The 22,399-nt window shown below is 36.1% G+C and overlaps 1 protein-coding gene across 3 annotated transcripts in view; it reads left to right on the forward strand.

The window, feature by feature from the left end:
• The window catches only part of LOC120538721 (CLK4-associating serine/arginine rich protein), a 78,675-nt gene that overhangs the window by 5,909 nt on the left and 50,367 nt on the right, over nt 1-22,399 (forward strand). For all 3 annotated transcript variants that reach the window (XM_039768140.1, XM_039768141.1, XM_039768139.1), the window contains exons 2-7: nt 7,869-7,974; nt 8,788-8,885; nt 9,443-9,544; nt 13,601-13,680; nt 14,706-14,790; nt 20,908-21,044. In XM_039768140.1, the coding sequence (XP_039624074.1) occupies nt 7,876-7,974; nt 8,788-8,885; nt 9,443-9,544; nt 13,601-13,680; nt 14,706-14,790; nt 20,908-21,044 (601 nt within the window). In that variant the 5' untranslated portion in view covers nt 7,869-7,875. The remainder of the gene's footprint in view (nt 1-7,868; nt 7,975-8,787; nt 8,886-9,442; nt 9,545-13,600; nt 13,681-14,705; nt 14,791-20,907; nt 21,045-22,399) is intronic.

Here is a 22,399-nt window from a genome sequence, read left to right on the forward strand (position 1 = left end):
TATTTTCTAACATGCAAAAGAAATGCACACTATTTAAAAAGAAATTGTTATGAATAAGACTCCTAAAAAATGGTTGCTTGTAATTATTCATGTGATAATAGTAATAGTACATTTTATTGTAGGCGCCTTTCTAAACACTCAAGGACACCGAACAATCGACAAAACACAGATTATAAACAAAAGTAAAATACAGAAGTTAAAATTAGACAGAGCAATTGTAATCAAAGAGAAAAAGCAGTCTTAATCAAATGAGTTTCAAGTTTAGATTTGAAAAGTGAAAATGATTCAATATTTCTAAGCTCAGATGGTAGTGAGTTCCAGAGCTGGGGAGTAGAGCAACTGAATGTGGTAAGACAGATGAAGGGGGCAGTCAAGTGGATGGAGGAAGATGATCTGAGGGTGCGGGAGGGAATGGCAACATGGAGGAGGTCGGACAGATATGGAGGGGCAAGGTTATGAATGGCCTTAAAAGTTAGTGGGAGAATTTTGAATTGAATTCTGAACTGAACTGGAAGCCAGTGAAACTGCAGCAAAACGGGAGTGATATGGTGAATAGAGAGGGTTCTAGTAATGATGAGGGCGGGCAGCTGAATTGTGGACCAGTTGAAGCTTATAAAGAGATTTGTGAGAAATACCAAAGAAAAGGGAATTGCAATAATCCAGACGAGAAGTGACAAGGCTATGAACGAGGATAGCAGTAGTGTGGGGTTTCAGGGAGGGAGAGGCGAATACGATTAATGTAACGCAGGTGGAAATATGCAGACCAGGAGATGTTATTGATGTGGGACTGAAAGGATAAAGTACTGACAAGGATGACACCCAGACTCTTAACATGTGGGGAAGGGGAGACAGAGGAATTATCAATAACAAAGGAAAAATTATCAGTTTTGGATAATGTTGATTTTGCACCAATGAGGAGAACCTCAGTTTTGTCCCTTGTTGTTTAATTTAAGAAAGTTTGAAGAAAACCAGGATTTGATTTCTGCTATGCAATCATTAAGGGAGGAGGGTGGAAGGAAGCAGTAGGTTTGCTAGTGAGGTAGAGCTGGGTGTTGTCAGCATAACAGTGGAAGCTAATGTTATATTTATGAAAGATATTGCCAAGGGGAAGGAGGTAAATAATGAAAAGGAGGGGCCCCTGGACAGAGCCCTCCTGAAGTAACAGCGGTGGGTTGTCAGTGCCCCCGATTCACAAATGCCCTTGTACTTCGTGAATGTGTCTGTGATTAATAGTAACACTAGTTGTTTAGCATGTTCTGTAACCGGGAATCTTTGGTTTCTGACAGAGCAGCAGTACTGTTTAGTATATCGAGGTAGCTATGATGATGATTAATATATGATTAATAATAATTAAGCAATAAGTGCTTTAACTGCAGTAATTGACTTCATTAAGAAATTAACTTGGAACAAAAATCTACAGCCAGTACAGCCCTCCACGACCAGTGCAGACCCCTGATGCAGCATATTTATTAGCAGCTTTGACAGTCTTTCTAATATGCCAGTTGTTTCTATCAAGTGTCTACTTACAGCATATCCTGTTTCAATTGGCTGAGAGATTAATTTTAAATTCCTAATGCTCTGACAAATATCCCTTTGTTCATCTGGCCTGTTTAAAATGGGTCAAGTACCGACCGGTTATAGTTGCAGAATATCTGTTAGCCCTAATTCGATTGTTACGGAAATGAGTGTGTGCTGCGTGTCTTCATTATAGTTCCTTTAAAACCTAAAACAGAAGCTCATCCTTTTAGACACAAGAGCTCATTTCATCATCTGCCAGCATCTGTGCATTTAAACCTTTTCTTTTTTGATCATTTGTTTGAGTATTTTCAAATATAGGAAGTTAAACAGAGCCCGTAACCTAATAATGACACTTCTACCTCATTTTGAGTCAGGGAAAAAGATGAAATAGGCCAAGATGCCATAGATGAAGAGGGGCAGGGGCGTGTACATTATTGAAAGGAAATAAAGTTAAGCCATTAGGTACAGCACTTACAGTACAAACAGCAGATATCCAGGATTTAATAACAGCGGTCTAGCCGTTAGTGGTTTTCTTTGACATTTTTTTAATTCAGGATACAAATAACTCTATATGTAACAAATTGTGAAATAAAGATGCCCAGTTGTCACTTAAGATATAGACACTGAGGATTTCCATCATGGTGCCAGAAGGCAGGCATGCATGCATGGCTGCCTAAATAAGTAGAGTCTTTCCAGTGTCAGGTGAGATATGATGGTCTAAAAGGATGTGAGTTTGAGGCAGTAGTGCAATATCAGCAGAGAGAAAAGGAGACTGGGAACAAGATACATGGATCCAGGGGGTTTGGGAAGGACAAAACAGAAAAGACAGAAGAGGATAAAAATTACCATCAAACGGTTAAGGCAGTATAGGAATTTTAATTGGTTTTGCTGACGATTAAGATTTTGGAAATTGAGCTTTATATTGTGGAACACAGTCTTCCAGTAAGAAGGGGAGAGAGATCTCAAAATCAAACTCTAGTTAAGGGGAGCAGCTTCTGAACTGAATTACAATATAGAAGCTTGTCATTTAATAGGAGGTAGAATGAATAGACAAAGCAGAGGAACAAGAAATTTCAAAAGTTCACAGCAGTGACCAAAATTCATGTGGGGAAAAAAAAAATTGGGAAGGCAGCAAAACAGACCATTATATACAGTAATTTAAGATGTGCTTTCATACATTTCCCCTCTCCATAGAAACCAGTTCAATATCCACACCAATGTTGCTTACTTTGTAAATACATCTTCTGTGTCACAATAGTTTTGGAGTGGCTGTAATTTATTCTCAAATGTTTCAGTAGTTTGAGTGACAGTAACCGATTATTAATGTCTTTAAGGCTGGCAGTTGGAGACACTGGTTTATCTTATCCCCTTTAAAGAAAGAAAGAGAGCTAGACCTATAGAAAAACATGTTTAAAATTTGGAGAGAGTGAACTACAGATTAGAAGTAGGTTTTTGTTTCTGTTTTAATGTCAGTAATTGTCAAAATATAATGGAATAATAATGCAAGCATTTGATACAGTTACAATCATGATTAAGAGATTTGGTTTTCAGGTCATTTTGTTATTCAGTAGAACAATTGATGCATGCTTTATATAGAGCCATTTATAAAGTAGGTTGACCCAAGATGCTGTATTTAAAAAAAAAAAAAAAAAGCATGCATACCAAAATGTAAAAATGGAGAACTAGTTAAGTCTACAGTAATATGTAATAAAAGTGTATGGTTGCAAGAAACAAGTGAAATACTGAGGAACATCCATAAGAGAGTGGCTGTTCTTTCACACTAAATACAAGTGTGTGCAAAAATCCAGAGAGGAAGGGTCACATTCCAGAGCAGAATGTTCCAGTACGTCCGGCACAATTAGTTAGACATTATGCTACAGGGTGTGCAGTATTAAAGGTAGCTGGGTTGTGAAGAGGCAGAGGTAATAATAGATACTGTTTAAAGCAAGCAACAACTGCAAACTAAATGTTTTTGGATATCAAACCAAGCCCAGGTAATTGTGTCATTGACCATAGATGGTTCCACCTTGGTTCTTTGCTGTTGATGCTTATGGATGAACTGTAAAGATGATTGCATTATTAGTCCAGCTGTTCACTACCACAGTTCCACTATAATAATCAAACTGTTTTTTTATGTTTCAGACACGAGTTATCAGCATGTTAGTTTACTTGTACGTAATTTACAATGTAGTAGGGCTAAAGTAAGTTAATTAGCTTTTGTATAAATTTCCAACAGCCACTTTAATATTGCTTGAGCAAATTATGTTGATTCTTGTACTCAAAAGCGCAAGGTGACTTTTTGCATAACAATACATTAAAGATTTCAGCTTGGTTGATCTGACTTGGGCAGCACTGTGGCGGAATGAATGGTTGGCAACTCTGTTTTGCTGACTCGCTATTCTGGCTTTGAATCCTGTACCAGATTGTTGTCCTTATGGAGTTTGTGTTTTCCCCACTTTGTCTGTGTTAGGTTTCTTGACATTACCAAAGAGGTGTTAGGCTAATTGGTGAATGTAAATTGACTTCCTCTATATAAATTCAGGAGAGCCCAAGGATGGTCTCTGCCTTGACCCCTACCCCCATTAACCATAGTGTTATAAGGTCTTTAGAAAGATTTGGATGAGAACAGGCCATTCAGCCCAACAAAGCTTGCCAGTCATATCCAGTTACTTCCTCCAAAATAATATCAAGTAGAGTTTTAAATGTCCATCGAATCCTACTTTTACCACAGTATTGGTCACTTATTCCATGTGTCTGTGGTTCTCTGTGTGAAGATAAGCTTCCTCATGTTTATGTGAAATTTACCCTTATTTTCAGCTGTGTCCCAATGTTCTAGATGAACACATTTTAAAATAACTGTCATGATGGACTAATTCCCTTCCTAATTTTAACCATTCAATCCTGTCTCCTGTTAGTCTCCTTTTGTTTAAACTGAAAAGGCTCAGCTCTTTTACTCTTTCCTCATAACACTTCTCCTGTAGCACTGGAATCCGCCTAATTGCTCATCTCTGGACCTTTTCTTGTGCTTCTTTGTCATTTTTGTAGCCTTGGAGTTTTGGAGACCAAAACTGCACCCAGTATTCCAGAGGAGGCCTCACCAGTGTGTTATGAAACTTGAGAGTAACTTCCTTGGACTTGTGTTGCACACATCAGGGTGCTATGTAACCTCACATTTTGTTAAGCCATTCTTAATGGCTTCTGTGCACTGTCTGGAAGTTGATAGTGACAAGTCCAGTACGAGTTTTAAGTACTTCTCATAAGGATTACTGTCGAGTTTTAGACCCCGCCATTTAGTATTCAAGTCGAACATTTTTACTTCCTTTGTGTAATACTTTATATTTAATTACATTAAATTGAATCGGTCTGTCTGCACTTCAGGTCCCTCTGTAATTATGCAACAGATTTTAGGTGATCTTATTTTTGTTAGCACTTGTCTTTTTCTTTTACAAATAGTTATACTTTTATTTTAGCTTGTCCATCTTTTTGCAGCCACACTCCAAGAGTGGTATTGCAGGAAGGAGCCCAAAGGGGAGCAATCGAGAGTAATGTCTCTGGACCACAGACTGTTGCTTTCATTTTTTGATTGCATTTCCTTATAAAGCTCATTAAATAAGAGTAAACAAGTAAGGTTGTTCATACCCCTTAAAATGTCTCAGTAAATCCTAAATCTCTGGGGTAATCTATAAGATTGACCTTAAACACTTAAAAAATCATAGTAAGATTCACCTTGAGTGTGTGTACCCCAAGTTAAAAATATTAAAGGCATATATTTAATTTCCCAAATTGAATTGGCATTGTGGCCTACTCTAATTGCATTGCTTGTTAAGTTCATTTGTAGGAGTTTGTAAAAAGTGTGCATTATTGAAACTTTTTTAGGTAATGTTCTGTAATGTATGTAGATAGTGCTTCATAATCTGTGACTAAATTTATGAGGTTTAGCCCAAAAAGATTTACAAAAATATTTAGTAATAAAGATCGGACTGTGTAACAACTTGTAATCATTCCTGATCCATAGGTTGTAGTATGTGAATTTCACCATTTCAAACTTTTATTATGAAGATGATAATATGTGAGATTTTAACAAATATATAAGCTTCCAAAAAGTTATAAACTTACTGAAAGTTATATTTTTCCTAAAACCAGTTTCACAACCATTCCTGAAATCTGGCATGACAATAAAATATTTTAATGTTCACTTGCTAGTAATAAATATGTTGAATGTTTCATCAACTATTCTGTGGTGCTTGTTTTCTTATTATATTTTTCACAACATCATGTGCTTATAGTGTGTTTGTGTTTTGGCATCACTCATGATCTTTTTAGAAAGTTATCAACAAGCTGCAGTAGCTATTTGAATGGAGTTCTAATTGGCATATGTGCCCTCAGGTCCATTTAGTATAAATCTTTACTGCAGTTTAATGTTTAAACTGTTAAAGACATACCCTGACCAGTAATTCTGTGTTTATGCATGGAAATTTTTCCTTGTTAAAGTCGAGCATTCCTGAAAATCTTGCAGATTCTATGGCAACTGTGATTTTTTTTTTTTGTGTTGTAAATTCAGAATTTCATTCAGAGAACCCAAAGCCTAATCATGCTTTCTAGAAATATTGGCCTTATTTCAAAAAAATAAGGTTGATGGCAAGTCTGGCAATAATCATGGTACAAAGGAGAGCCATTTTATTTATTATTTTGGAGGCTAATAAAACCAGTGTTGTTATGCCGCTTTGTTGGATCTTCAAGAAGTGTGCTTCAAGCCACAAAAACTTGCAAGTTTCCATTCCTACAGAAATTAAACATTACATTTGCTTAAATGCATCGGTTATTTAGATAGTCAAGCACATTTATGCACTTCCAAAATGAAATGGTGCACAACATGTCAGTAGTTTAATTTCCCTAGATGATGTACCAGTCTATCCCAAAATATATACAAAAACACACAACTAGTGCAACAACACAGAATAACCCAGCACCACACCTTTGGTTGAAAACCGCAATCTCTATAAAAGTTACTGAACACCTGCAAACCCACCTTGCTGCAGTGAAGTTATCCAGTTGTAGCATTTGAAGGAAATTAAAAATATTTATTTTGTACGCCATGTGCTTGGAAACAATTTAATGACAGTAAACAAATTAACAACTTAAAGAAAATAAGAAGTATATCTTACAGGTCCTTTTGCTTTTTTGTTTCTTTTTATTTTCCATTGTGCTAAAATAAATACTGACCAGTGTCCCTTCTCTTTAAATTCATGTGCCATGGCAACATATAAACTGTGCCACCTCCACCTGTGTAAAAACTGGAGGTGCTGAAGTGGAGATGACGGAAGAGTTAGTTCACAAGAAGATTCACAATGTAGGTGTAGGTTTTAATCGGACTGTTGTAGGACTAATTGTAACATAACTGTAGTAAAAATAGAATTAGCTCAATTTAATTGTTAATAAATTTAGCACATGCTGGAATATCTTTTTAAATTCTTTGTTTGTTAATGAAGACTTCTGTTAAGACTTGACAGTCGTACTTCCAAAACCTGAACATTAACACCAGGTCGGTGAAGACACTTGCATTCAGGTTTTAGCTGAATATACAGTATATGCATCCATATAATCGAAACCAGCTTATTCCAGTAATCGTTGGGCACAAGGCTGAACAGGGTGCCAGTGGTCAATACATACAGTATATGTTCATTTTAGAGATGCCAATCCTCCTAAGTTGCAAGTCATTAGACAGTTGGTGAAAACTGGAGCATCCCCTAGAGAAATCCATGTGGACACGGGGATCACATGCAAACTCCATGCAGAAAGTAACCAGGATGTGAATTCTAGTCTCGTTTGTGGGAGGCTAAAACTGTACCACTGCACCACTGTGTTGCCTCCAAGGAGAAAAAAAAAATAATCGTTTTATATATAACTATACTGTTTTTATGAGCAAGTAGCATTTGGTTTAAATCAAATGACATTTAACTTCATCAACATCATTTTTGACTATTCTATGTTTTACATTAAATGGTGAATTTAATATATTCAACATTAGCTGAATCATTTTATTATGGTTACTCCGAGAGAATATGCTAAATACAGTGTTTGATGCAATATGATTGCTTCTATGCATTTTTGAAGGATTTGTGAAATTTTAAATGTTTGTTTTTAATTCCATCTTCCTTTCTTAATAGTGGGATTAAGTCTGCAGAAGAGTGGTTTATGCATTGATTAGTTGCCTGAACACAGACTCATGCCATTCCATTTTTGGAATTTAATACTTTCTATCAGAAGTCTTAACTCTGTCAGCAGTTTCAAAGTATTCCACCAATCCGCAAGTTAATTTTGTTTTAATGTGTTTTATTTGTCTTCTTAAGGGCCAGGATGTGGCATGAGGCCCGGAAGCATGAGCGCAAGCTCCGTGGAATGATGGTGGATTACAAGAGAAGAGCAGAGCGTCGTCGGGAGTACTATGAAAAGATTGTGAGTCTGATTTTATTCTCTTATATTAAATAAAAAAAAAAAAAAAAAAAGTCTTGAGGACTCTGACAGCATTTCTGTAATGTATAAAAACATTTTAAAGTCCCTCCCTTTCAAAGATCCCAGAGTACAGTGAGAAAAGGGTCTCTCACTCAACATTTCAGGAAAGGAGTGGAAAGTAGCAATGCACAGAAATCACTCTAGCTACATATGCGTAAAGCATACAATTATTTAACTTAAAATTACCTAGCGAGTGCATCTGTCTCGTTTAAAATTGTCCAAAATGTTTCTAGAGTGAGATTCAGCCTGTGAACATTGCAATCAATTTCCAGCCTCATTGGGCCATATGTTTTTGGCATGCACCAAATTAACATCCTCTTGGCCCAAAATCTTGAAGAATCCTAACCCCCCTCTTTTAAGTCAGTTGGTAACTGATGTTAGGTTTATTCTGTTGGACTAGCTCTCTTTCTCATGGGTGGGGGTTGATTGAATTCAAACCTAGTTTTGTAAAACTTGACTTGCTGGTATGGAATGTTTTTTGATTTTAAATAAATTCAATAAAATATAAAAAAACACGCATGCATGTTTTGTACATATTTGCCTATTTACATTTAAATGATGTGATCAGCTCTATTTAGGCTGATTTGTTTTCTGGGGATTAGTATTTTTTTAATCGTGCAATCCCTGAATTATGAATGATCTTCAAATGTGAATGGAAATTGTCTAATACCTCTACTTTAACATGCACATTTTATTTTTTCCTGGTTCTGTTTGCTTTGTTTCCATTTTAAATTAAGTGTTTTCTTTGTGTTTCAGAAAAAAGACCCTGCTCAGTTTCTGCAGGTCCATGGCCGAGCTTACAAGATCCACTTGGACCCTGCTGTGGCCATGGCTGCGGAAAGTCCAGTAAATATGTGAGTAATGTGTGAGAATAATGCATGTGTGTTGAGCTGTACAATATAGATACATTGCTAACAAAGTGTCCATATTTCTGTTGCTTATGCTTGCAGTCATCTGTTAAACTGTAATATGAAAAATTGTATGTTAAATAGTAAGTTTTTGTTCACAGGACAATTATTTTTACTAAGATAAATACTCCCATTTATAAGCACGGTTTCTTAGGATACATTGACATTTCTACTTATTTTATGCCCATTAAGCATAAAAATATTAACATATGGGATGATTTTTAATAATTGATTTACTAATCAATGACATCTGCGACTGCATACAAAATCGAACAATTTCCTGTACTTAGTGTCTGAAAGGCAGTTGCTTTCAAAGCTTGTATAAATTTAGTGGATCAGATTTAATTTGCTTTGGAAAAACATTGCCTTTCTGCTAACTGCCAGACAGTTAATGTTTTAGAATTCAGAGTTCCATGTTTTATTTCCATGCTTGCAAAAGGTAGGCATTTGTTACTTTTTATCTTTTTGATTGATACGTCAGTCTCCTGTTTTAATTCCAACAGGATGCCATGGCAAGGTGATGCAAACAATATGATCGACAGATTTGATGTACGTGCTCATCTTGACTACATTCCTGCCTATAATCCACCTCTTCTAACTACAGTGTAAGTAGCTACTGTCATAGTTGGAGTTGCTGAAGAGCATATTTGTTCTAAGGGAAACTTTTGAATTTGTATTTTAACCATAAATGATAAAGAACAATGAATGTATGAACCAATTGTATAAAGGATACGCTTCATTACCACCCCCCAAAAATGTTGCTTCCCTAAACAATGTTCCTATTTGCACAAAAACCATAGACATGAAACCCAGATTATTTTCACAATTAAATGTATGTCATGCTTATGACTGCTGTTAGATGGCCAACAGATAATGGTTAACTTGTGTGATCATACATGTAAAATACACAAATTTGTCTCTTAAGCTTACAAGCCTCTTTACAAAGCAGTTAGAAAAAATTCTCTAATCTATTTTTTTTTTCTTTCTAATTAAAAATGTGAGCTGCTGCACACTCGGACAAGGAGTGATTTTTTTAGTAAAGGTACAAAATAGAAAGGCCTAAACTCATTAAAGGAGCTTCACTTTTAATTCCTTCCAAAGACCTGTTTGTTTTCTTCGACCCCAAGTACAGCTGGACAACATATGTCTGCTGATCGTCTCCACGTGCAGAATGACTCCTAAGGTTCCTTTTTCTCAATTTATTACTCTTTCAATGTAAAGACCAATAGTCCTGGCAGCTAAATGACACATGTGCTTCCTCAAGTAATGTTATACTTTGCATTAGTTGGTGAATCACACCAACTAAATTACTGAAAAGATAGGAAAAGATTCTTAAAAAAAAAAAAAAAAAAATTTAGATCGGCTCATCATTTTTCTATCAATTTTAGCTCCATTAGTTATTTTAGATTTAATCTAGTAGTATGGATTTGTATTCCGAGCAAAGACAGAAACCGCATTTATTTTAAAATATTAGAACAACCTAGACAAGAACAGGCTATTTAGTCCAACAAAACTTATCCACTATCCACTTAGTTTTTCTAAAATAATATAAAGTTTAGTTTTTAAAGTTTTTGAAGTCCCACTGTCTACCACGCTACTTGTTAGCTTATTTCATGTGTCTGGGTTCTCTGTGTAAAGAAAAACTTCCTATTGTTTGTGTTAAATTTACCCTTAACAAGTTTCCAATCGTGACTCATTTTCTTCATTAACTCATTTTAAAATAAGTCTTAATCCATTTTACTAATTCCATTCTTAATTTTAAACGCTTCAGTCATGTCACTTCTTAATCTTGTCTTGCTTAAACTGAAGCATCTTTCCTCATAACTCGTTCTCTGCAGTCCTGGAAGCAGCCTTGTCCTTCTCTGGACGTTTTGCCATGCTGAAAGTCCTTTTTGCAGCCTAAAGAGAAAATGTACACAGTACTCCAGATGAGGCCTCACCAGTGCATTTTCAAGCTTGAGCATAACATACTTCGATTTGTACTGTACATATCAGGGTGCTATATAAACTCACATTCTATTAGCTTCTTAATGGCTACTGAGTGCTGTCTGGCAGCTAAAAATGTTGAGTCTGCTACGACTCCTAAACCCTTCTGATAAGGTGTACATTTGATATTCAGACAAATGTGCATTCATATCTAACATTTTTACTTCATACATGTAATACTTTACATTTAATGACCTCAAATTTAATCTGCCAAAGATCTTTCCAAGCCTGTGTGCTGTCCAAGTCCTTCTGTAATGATTCAGTGGATTCTAGATTATATGATAGTCCAACCTAGCTTGATATCATCTACAAACTTAACCAGCTTGTTACTTGTATTCCTATCCAAATCATTTATATACAGTATCACACTATAACCATATACCTTTTTTATATTGGCTGGCCCTGCTGGTCAAAACGACTTGAACCTTTGTTGTTGTCTTCATCTGTACTGTAGTTTTCTTGCTTAAGTCACTTGTCTTTCGAGACTCATGCCTGCTGGTCTATATTTTCAGAATTTGAGTTTATCATTATATTGTCAGACTCAATCTTGCATTCCAGATGTCATACTGCTTTCTGTTTATACATTGATGTTATTAATTATAGTAGGATCAAGTCAAAACAATTGAGTAATGAATTTAGTAGAGTAATGCTAATTTTTTGCATATGACATCCATTAAGTAATTTGATCTACTGTAAGATTGATATTTAATTGAATCTTTAACATTTTTTTTTTAAAACCTTACCAAGTGTAGCAGGTTTGGAAAGCATTCACTGAATGTGTTTTTCCACACCTATAGAAATAATAACATTGTATGTAGTCACTACAAACTTTTTATTTTTTCGGATGGGTCAGATAAAATGCTACAAAGTTCAATTAATTAATATATCCCTAATGACCTATAAATTAGTACTGTGTGCGTGATTTCTGTTTTCATTTGTAATATGGACACAAAGGATAAGAATTTTACTTTTATTTTTTACAAGTACCTCACAAATTTTTGTTGTGTAAGCAAAAGGCATACTGTCAGATTTGCAAAGTAAGGTGTCGGTAAGAAGATAGAGATCAGATTGAGGGCTTAGAATAATGTCTTCAGCCAACTTTAATTTCCAGTAACTCGGTGTTTAGCAACCAGGATTTTAAATTGCACACACATTATTTGGATGGGTTTTAATTTGTATCAAGTTACTAGTGCAGAATCTGATTTTATTTTTTGGTGTAATTATAATGGTTATTTTTGTCTATTGGGTGATTTAGATTTTATAACACATTTTTTTTTTTTTTTAAGATATTCTTTATCTGCTACTCAAAATCCTAGTACTTGAAGAATTAAAGGGGGAATGGAAAACAGCTTACAATTTAAATCACACTGCTGTAACCTGCATGGTTCTCTGATTAGTTATTTGTTTAACAGACTATAAAGGAAGTCACTAAGGAAAACACAGCTGTATAAGGCATGCAAGACTAACTCCTTGACATATGACCAGCTCACCTATGCCCATCACACAATATCTGAAAATAAAAAAAAAAGTGAAGGTCTCAGTAAGATTGATCTCTCAGGTCACCAAAATATTATGGCAGTGTTCTTAGAAAAATCAGAAAATCAAAAGTTTTGGAAATGTCTGCTGTGGCAGAATGAGAGCAGCAACAAGCCATGGAATTATATAACTGGTTTAATTAGCATCAAGACAAAAGTGGACAGAAGCCGTAAAGATAGTTAATACGATGCTAGATTGTAATACACACATTGTGATATACATGTCAAGCTGAGGTTATGCTAAAGTTATATAATGCACTAATGAGGCCTTTCCTGGAGTACTATGTATAATTTTGATTTCCATATAACAAAAAAGATGTAGCACCTCTAGCGAAAGTCCACAGGTGAATGATTAGGAAGGTTCTGAGACTAATGGGTATGAGCTGTGAGGAAAGGTTGAAGGTAGTTGAAGCTTTTTAGTTTAAGTTGTTGGCGATTAAGAGATGAACAGATTGAAATTTTTTAAATAATTAAAGGAATTAGTACAATGGATCCCAGTCGTTTAAAATAAATAAATAATAAAGTACAAAATTGGAAACCTGTCAAGGGCACATTTTGAGCAAGTATTAGAACATTTTTCTTAATGCAGATAACTGGATGCATGGAATAAGTTACCAGGCAGTGTGGTGCAGAAAAAGACTTTCTGGACCTTCAAATCTTGACTTGATGTTCTCCTAGGTGACTAGGATAGATGGATGAGCTTGTTGGGCTGAGTGGCCTGTATACAGTGTGTACGGAAAGTATTCAGACCCCCTTCAATTTTTCACTCTTTGTTATATTGCAGCCATTTGCTAAAATCATTTAAATTATTTTTTTTCCTCATTAATGTACACACAGCACCCCATATTGACAGGCAAAAGAAAAGAATTTTTGAAATTGTTGCAGATTTATTAAAAAAGAAACTGAAATATCACATGGTCCTAAGTATTCAGACCCTTTGCTGTGACACTCATATATTTAACTCAGGTGCTTTCCATTTCTTCTGATCATCCTTGAGATCTCCTTCATTTGAGTCCAGCTGTGTTTGTTTATACCGAGGTATTCCCCCACCCCCACCCCCATTTCGGTCTGTAGTAATTTTCAATTGTCTGCTTTTTACAATTAAAATTTTTTTTTTTTTTTTTATTTTATAAATTGAAGAACTCCAGAGCAGGAGGCTGATGAAAGAAAGTGTAACTATGAACGATACAGAGGACTGGTACAGAATGACTTTGCAAGCAGTGAGTAAATTGTTCATTGTCATTAATTTTTATGTCCTGCTTTTCAAACAAGGAAAATTCATAGAGAAACAAATCAGAGTTCTTAGTTCATTTTTCTTTACGATTAGTCCACCGAAAGTAATTTACATATGTATTCAACCAATCTAAATATGATATAATTACTGCATTCATTGCATGTGAATTTTAAATGACTACCCCAAAATAGGATTTGTGAGCTTTTCATGCAGGTATGTGTTGAATATATTGTTAGTCACCACATGAATATTTGCATACACCTACAATACGTACAATATGATTTCAATGAGTGTCAGTCATTTTTGCTTGATCACTCACGAACAGAAAATAGTGCACATTTAGCATTTAAGTAAACCAAATGCACTCGTTTAAAATTTATACTGCTTAAATTGATAAATTACTTAAGTAGATTAGAATGTGGACGAATGCTAAAATGTTACTGTGGAAAAGAACATTATTAGCATTTTCATTGTCTGGGATGGTAGAAGGGCATTTCTAAAATTGTTGTTTAAATATAAAAAAAAAGTCTACTGCATTCAGAATTCTGGTTATTGTACTTTAAAAATGTGCTTTAATCTGTACAGAATCTGATTTGTAGTGTAGCAAACTTGCTGTTTTTGCTTTATTACAATGGTTTTTATTTATTTTTTTGGTTGATCCTTCACAAGTTATTCCCATTACGACTTGCTGAAACATTAAGGAATTTTGTTATAATCCATTAACCAGCAACTGGCAAAATAATTTCTGGAAGCTGCCTTTTTTAGTTTCGTGGTTTAAAATTGTACACTTATGCACAGTCTCCCACCATTCAGAACATACTCTCTTTCCATTTTGCCACACCATCTAGAGTAACTAAGGGCAAAACAGTCTTTCTTTAATGACCCTTTTTGTTTTTAGTGATCAGTAGGTATTTATTTTTATGTTGTCCCACTTATCTGTAGTCTGTTCTACAACACTGCACAATCCAAAAGTCTACTAATATAAGTAAACTGTCACCTTTCCATTTACAGTCTCAGAGGAGCAGTGTCTGTATCAAATATACATTGATGAGCTTTATGGTGGCCTTCAGAAAAGCGGTGAAGAAGAAAAGAAAAAGTGAGTGAATTGTTTTGTAAAGTAGGAAAATGTTTAGAAAAAACAAGATTTGCATTTTTTTTGAGGTACCAGAATTTAAGTTATTTTTGGCCTGCCAGTTCCATATATTTTATTTTTAAGTCATGCACAGTCTTCATTATAACTCAATGAAAGATGCAATATGCTATTACAGTATAAACAAAATACATATTTGACTACATTTTTAATGTAATTTCAGCAGTATGCAGTTCCCACTGCTTTTACTAGATAATTATTAAAATATGTCTTTTAATCTCCTCAACACTAGCGTTACCAAAACCTGCGAAAAAACTCATAAATCCAGCCAATCTTAAATCCCTTGTGCACCTTTCCGTCAGTGTCTTTTGTCCTGTAAATGTGCCGATTAAAGACAAGCAGCAAGCAGCCTGCTATTCTGTCACCCCACTCCTGCAGAACATGCACATAGTTCTCCCAGTTCATGCCTTGATTTTCTGGAAGTGAAGTGCTGGAGTTTGAGTGGAAATAATGCAGTGCATCCAGAAAGTATTCACAGCGCATCACTTTCTCCACATTTTATGTTATAGCCTTATTCCAAAATGGATTAAATTCATTTTTTTCTTAAGAATTCTATACACAAAACCCCACACTGACAACGTGAAAAAAGATTACTTGATATTTTTGCAAATTTATTAAAAATAAAAAAACTGAGAAATCACATGTACATAAGTATTCACAGCCTTTGCTCAATACTTTGTCGATGCACCTTTGGCAGCAATTACAGCCTCAAGTCTTTTTGAATATGATGCCACAAGCTTGGCACACTTATCCTTGTCCAGTTTCGCCCATTCCTCTTTGCAGCACCTCTCAAGCTCCATCAGGTTGGATGGGAAGCGTCGGTGCACAGCCATTTTAAGATCTCTCTAGAGATGTTCAATCGGATTCAAGTCTGGGCTCTGGCTGGGCCACTCAAGGACATTCACAGAGTTGTCCTGAAGCCACTCCTTTGATATCTTGGCTGTGTGCTTAGGGTCGTTGTCCTGCTGAAAGATGAACTGTTGCCCCAGTATGAGGTCAAGAGCGCTATGGAGCAGGTTTTCATCCTGGATGTGTCTGTACATTGCTGCAGTCATCTTTCCCTTTATCCCGACTAGTCTCCCAGTTCCTGCCACTGAAAAAAATCCCCACAGCATGATGCTGCCACCACCATGCTTCACTGTAGGGATGGTATTGGCCTGGTGATGAGCGGTGCCTGGTTTCCTCCAAATGTGATGCCTGGCATTCACACCAAAGAGTTCAATCTTTGTCTCATCAGGCCAGAGAATTTTGTTTCTCATGGTCTGAGAGTCCTTCAGGTGCCTTTTGGCAAACTCCAGGTGGGCTGCCATGTGCCTTTTACTAAGGGGTGGCTTCTGCCTGGCCACTCTACCATACAGGCCTGATTGGTGGATTGCTGCAGAGATGGTTGTCCTTCTAGAAGGTTCTCCTCTCTCCACAGAGGACCTCTGTGGCTCTGACAGAGTGACCAATCGGGTTCTTGGTCACCGCCCTGACTTAGGCCCTTTACCCCCAATCGCTCAGTTTAGATGGCCGACCAGCTCTATGAAGAGTCCTGGTGGTTTCAAACTTCTTTCACTTACGGATGATGGAGGCCACTGTGCTCATTGGGACCTTCAAAACAGCAGAAATATTTCTGTAACCTTCTCCAGATTTGTGCCTCGAGACAATCCTGTCTTGGAGGTCTACAGACAATTCCTTTGACTTAATACTTGGTTTGTGCTCTGACATGAACTGTCAACTGTGGGACCTTATATAGACAGGTGTGTGCCTTTCCAAATCATGTCCAATCAACTGAATTTACCACAGGTGCTCTCCTGCAGAAACATCTCAAGGATGATCAGGGAAAACAGAATGCACCTGAGCTCAATTTGGAGCTTCATGGCAAAGGCTGTGAATACTTATGTACATGTGCTTTCTCAGGTTTTTTTTATTTTTTATAAATTTGCAAAAATCTCAAGTAAACTTTTTTCACGTTGTCATTATGGAGTGTTGTGTGTAGAATTCTGAGGAAAAAAATGAATTTAATACTTTTTGGAATAAGGCTGTAACATAAAATGTGGAAAAAGTGATGCACTGTGAATACTTTCCAGATGCACTGTAGAACGTTATTTGGAACACATGCATTTAATGTGTGTTCCGTTTCTACAGTAATCTGTGTAAACACATTGTTAAAACAAACGTTTTTCATATTTTAGTAATAAATGACAAAATGTAGATACAAACTATATAATGTATGAACCCTGAAGTCCAAAGATCAAATAAACACTTTTACAAAAGACTCAAGGATGATACAACAGCTTCCGTGGCATAGTGGTTAGAATTGCTGACTTGTAATCAAGAGTTCCCGGTTCGAACATGTATGTTAATATTGTACAATAAACACATACATTTGGTTTGCATCTATAACAGCTGGTGTACATTTATAGTACTTGTAAAAGTTAAGAGTTTTTTTTTTCCCACTTTTATTCTCTCGGTCATGATACATACTACTGCCCCCCAAGAATCTGACGCAGTTACTTTTCATCTGATACTGGGAATAATTGTAGATGTGAGTGGTGTTTTGAGGCAATTAAACTGGACATTCACTGATCTGGATGGATAAAAGCTGGTAAATCTGCCTTCTTCATATCTCACCGTCACTTGATTTTTTTTTTTATTCAGTTTTATTGAGCGTTCCTGCTCACGCTGAATTAGTATGCACCTTATGGTCCATGATGTGAAAGCTGCACTGACCAAAAAAAATAGAGACATCCATATATATGATATTTGGAATTATTAATTTTAATGACCTGTATAGTACATTTCGGAAAACATTGTGGCATAGATGCAGCATTATTCATATTAGTCATATTCATTCGCATAACACCTTGCGGTTGTAGTCAGTTTCCGTGTGGTGTTTTTTTTTTTTTTTTGTTTTTTTTTTCCCGATCTTGCCAGTCTCCACGTTGCTGTATGGTGGTGTTTCTTTTGTACTCCAGGACATGCAGTGGAAAGAATAGTACAGAGAGGTCAGTTCAGCGCTATATGCAATCATCAGATTCAAATGTTAATAGTTCACACACATACGCAAGGACCGTCCTTCCTACATTAATGACGTGTGTACCTGTTGCAATGTACACACTTCTCTCTCTATGCTGTGGTTTCTATGCATATTAGTTTAACGTGAGCAGGAACACTCAATAAAACTGAATAAAAAATAATCAAGTGATTGCGAGACATGAAGGCAGATTCACCAGCGTTTTTGTGTCGGCTTTTGTCCATCCAGATCAGAAAATGTCCAGTTCCTTTGCCTCAAAACACCACTCACATCTACAGTTATTCCCGGTTTCAGATGAAAAGTAATGCCGTCAGATCCCTAGACGGGGGGGAGTTGGGGGTGGTGGTTGTACGGTTGTATGTATTATGGCTGAAAGAATAAAAGTGAAAAAATAAAGCTAACTTTTACAAGTACTATAAATGTACACCAGCTGCAAACCAAATGTATGTGTTTATTGTATATTAACAATAAGAGCAGCTCTTTACTAAAAACGGTAAATATAGGTAAATATTGGAGGCAGTCAGGATCGAACCTTGATTACAAGTCAGCAATTCTAACCACTACGCCACTGAAGCTGTTGTACTGTCCTTGAACCTTTTGTGAAAGTGTTAATTTGATCTTTGCACTTCAGGCTTCACAAACAGTTTATGCCTACATTTTGTCATTTATTACTAAAATATGAAAAACGTTTGTTTTGACAATGTTTTTACATAGATTATTGTAGAAATGGAACACACATGAAATGCATGTTTCAAATAACAATCTAGTTCCACTCTAAAACTAGCACTTCACTCGCAGATAATCAAGGCATGAGCTGGGAGAACTTTGTGCACGTTCTACTTTTGGGTTGGGTTGGTTGGAATAGCAGGCTGCTTGTCTTTATCGTCACATTTACAGGAGAAAAGACACTGACGGAGAGATGCGGAAGGGATTTAAGGTGGGCCGGATTTACGAGTTTTTTCATAGGCTTTGGTAATTCAAGTGTTAAAAATGTTCATCTTAACCTGGTAATTAAAAAATGTGGGTTGTTTCTTCAGCAAGCATATTTTCCATCATTGTACATGTGCTTATTTTTTATTTTTTTTAGTTAATAAAATGTCACAAAAGAGATTAATTACTTTTTAAAATACCACCACACATTGCCCTGATGAATATGAGGCCGCCTTTGCTTAATTTTCTGAATGCATTGGACATGGCTACAGTTGTCTGTTGTCTTTAGATAATGGATATGCGAGGAATACTGGAGTGTCTATTGAGTGATACAACATGTAATGAGTTGACGGGAGAGCATAGTTTAAAGTGTAACTGCTAGAATGGAATGCTTCACTGCTGAAAACCCTAAATTTGTGCCATTTCCTGGGTTTTTGTTCCCATTAGTACAACAAATAAAATGTGCCAAACATGGTGAAATCACAAACCACACTAATACATAATGATACTGGAGTGAATAAGATGTTTCTCCAATTACAAGAAAATACTGCAGTTAAGGTCTGTGCAGCTCAATGTCCACAGGCATCAGCAGTGATATAGTGTAATTACATTTTTATAACACCTTTAAACCAAATACAAAAAGAATATTTTCAGGACGTCTGAAGTAATCTTTGATTTGAAACAAAAGTTAACCTTAAAATTAAAACATCAGGGGTATATCAAAACATCAGGAATTTTTGAAATCTGACAATTTGACAAGTGTCTTGTTACAAAAACGGATTTGTTTAAAAGAAAAATCCTTTTCATTTTTAATATGTGATACGTGAATTTTCCGTATTCACATTCAGTTGCTGAGCAGAAAATGTATGTACAAAAGTATGTCCACTTAATTAACTGAAGCTGAATGTGTATTTCTGCTTGTTCAGTGTGCAAATCCACATGACTGAACCAATTGCTGCCATACTTTGGCACAGATTCCCCATTTGTATAGGGGAAGATCATAGGCTGCAGTTCGCTCTGAAATTTGTTTCCTTGAGGAACGTTGTGGAGTGACCGCACCTGTGATTTACTGGGAAAGATCTCCTAGGAGGCATTTTTTTGGACTTGGTACAGGTATTCAAAGTTGCTCCCGTATGGTGGGTTTAGTAAGTAAAATTTAGGTTAAGGAATCTTTTTGGTTACCACACCTGCACGTTATCCCACCCCAGGCAGCACTTGGGTACTTCAGTTAGAAATTAAATCCCTTACCGGGTCACTTATCCAGGTATAAATGCAGAAGAATAAAAAGTATTCAATATTTAATCTTTTTTTGTACCAAATTAATGAAAACTCCTGTCAAGCAAATTTACTTTTTATTAACCCTTATACCGCCACAACCAGCTATAGTCGGTTCCCAATGCAATTTGCCAGTGCGCTGGAGCTGATCAGTCATTACTGTACATTCGTTGAGTAACCTCTCATGACCACTGGCGCCCCCTTGCAAATCGGCATCCCTGTCCCTGGGATTCAGCTGCTGCACTAGACTAGCCTGCAAGCATCAGTGTTGAACCCTGTGTGCTTGCATGAAGCCAGTTCAAGCGCAGTTGGCTCAGTGATTTACAGAATTTCATCAATGGCGTCAGTTCCACCTTGTACATAATAATAGATTATTGGAGTAGGTTTTTTTTTTTTTTTATCATTGGGAGTGTGTAAAATGATCAGTGTTGCAGTAATTGTAATACTGTTTGCATGAAAAAGATATGTGTTCCGTTAAAATTTCACGTTTTCTTGGTGAATTGTGACTTTTCCTTAAGTGCAGCAAAAAAGTATTTGACGTCCGGTGGTGCATTAACCCCCCCAAGTATGTGGCAGTTTAAGGGTTAAAGTTATTGACTGGTATGTTTCAGTTTTGCAAATAATTGGATGATGGCCTGTTCGAAGCATGTTTACAAACTTTGGCTAATGTTTTTAACTTAGGGTGTAATTCTTTTTATCAATGTATTGTCAAGGTATGTTTGAACTGCACATCAGCACAAATGATGTACTGTCTAGGTGATATCTACAAAATATGTTCTTGAACCTTTTGAAAATAGACAGCAAGTAATACTTTTTTTTTTTTTATATAAACTATTTAGGTTAGCAGAAAAGAAAGTGTCTATTGGCTACACCTATGAAGATAGCACTGTTGCTGATGTGGAGAGTGCATCAGAGAAAGGCGAAGATTCAGAATCTGAGAGCAGCGAATCTGAAGATGAGCTAATTCCTGATATTGGTATGTTTCAGATGATTGCTGGATATACTGCAAATTTTTATTTCTGCTTGACTTTTTTGCCATTTATTTCTCATTAGTTTATTAAAAGAAAAAAAGATTGACCGTGACTGAGAGAATAAAACTGAACAAAAAAACCAAAACAAGCTAACCTTTACAAGTACCATAAATTTACACAGACTGTTACAGACTCAAATCAAATTTATGTTTTTATTCTAAAATAGTCAGAATAACAGCAGCTCACTTCTCAAAACGGAGTCATACGGGGTCTAGCTCACGACCTTTTAAAGACCAGTTAGCAGTTCTTACCGTTGCGCCACCAAAGCAATTGTATTAAAGACGTGTCAATGTTGGACCCTATCGCAGGTTCTTTTTCTGCAGTTACAGTGGGATGCAAAAGTTTGGGCAACCTTGTTAATAGTCATTATTTTCCTGTATAAATCGTTGGTTGTTAGAATAAAAAATGTCAGTTAAATATATCATATAGGAGACACACAGTGATATTTGAGAAGTGAAATGAAGTTTACTGGATTTACAGTTCTTGAATAAAAGTGTACTTGTTTTGTTATACTTGTACCTTTTGTGAAAGGCTTCACACATACGCTTCATGTCTACATTTTGTCAATTACTAAAACATGAAAAACATTTGTTTTAACAGTGTGTTTACATAGATTGTTGTAGACACGGAATACACATGAAATGCATGTGTTCCAAATAACAATATAGTATTTACTCTATACAATTTGAGCTGAGAAAACTTTGTGTGGCGTTGGGGGTGCGATAGCAGGCTGCTTGCTGCTTGATACATTTATAACACAAAAGACGCTGACGGAGAGATGCGAAGGGATTTAAAGTGGGACGGATTTATGAGTTTTTGTTTTTTTTTTTGACTTTTGTAATTCTAGTGCTAAAAGACAACTGCATTGTTATTGTCCACTCACATATTTCAGTTTCTACTTTCTCATTGACTTCAATGCATTTCACCAAATTTGCCAAACTTCCTGAACATTTCCTTGTTTTTGCTGAAATTGAGGTGAAGTGAATTAAGCTGTGGATGCAGGCGTTTTTGTTCCAACTTTATATATTCATACTGTTTTACTTAAGTATATTTTTATTTAGGATTGCTTCACTTCATTTATTGAGAAATTCCCACAAGGGTCTGTAAAATAAGTATTTGCCACAATAACACCATGGTTAATATTAACTGCTTTACAGCTTCATGAAGCTGAGGTCTGATCCTGCCTCAGCCACCATGGAGTCAACTAGCTCTCCTGGGGCCTCATGTATAAACGGTGCGTACACACAGAAACGTTGCGTAAGAACTTTTCCACGTTCAAATCGTGATGTATAAAACCTAC

The sequence above is a fragment of the Polypterus senegalus genome, chromosome 11, assembly GCF_016835505.1.
Source record: "Polypterus senegalus isolate Bchr_013 chromosome 11, ASM1683550v1, whole genome shotgun sequence".
Taxonomy (NCBI): Eukaryota; Metazoa; Chordata; class Cladistia; order Polypteriformes; family Polypteridae; genus Polypterus; species Polypterus senegalus.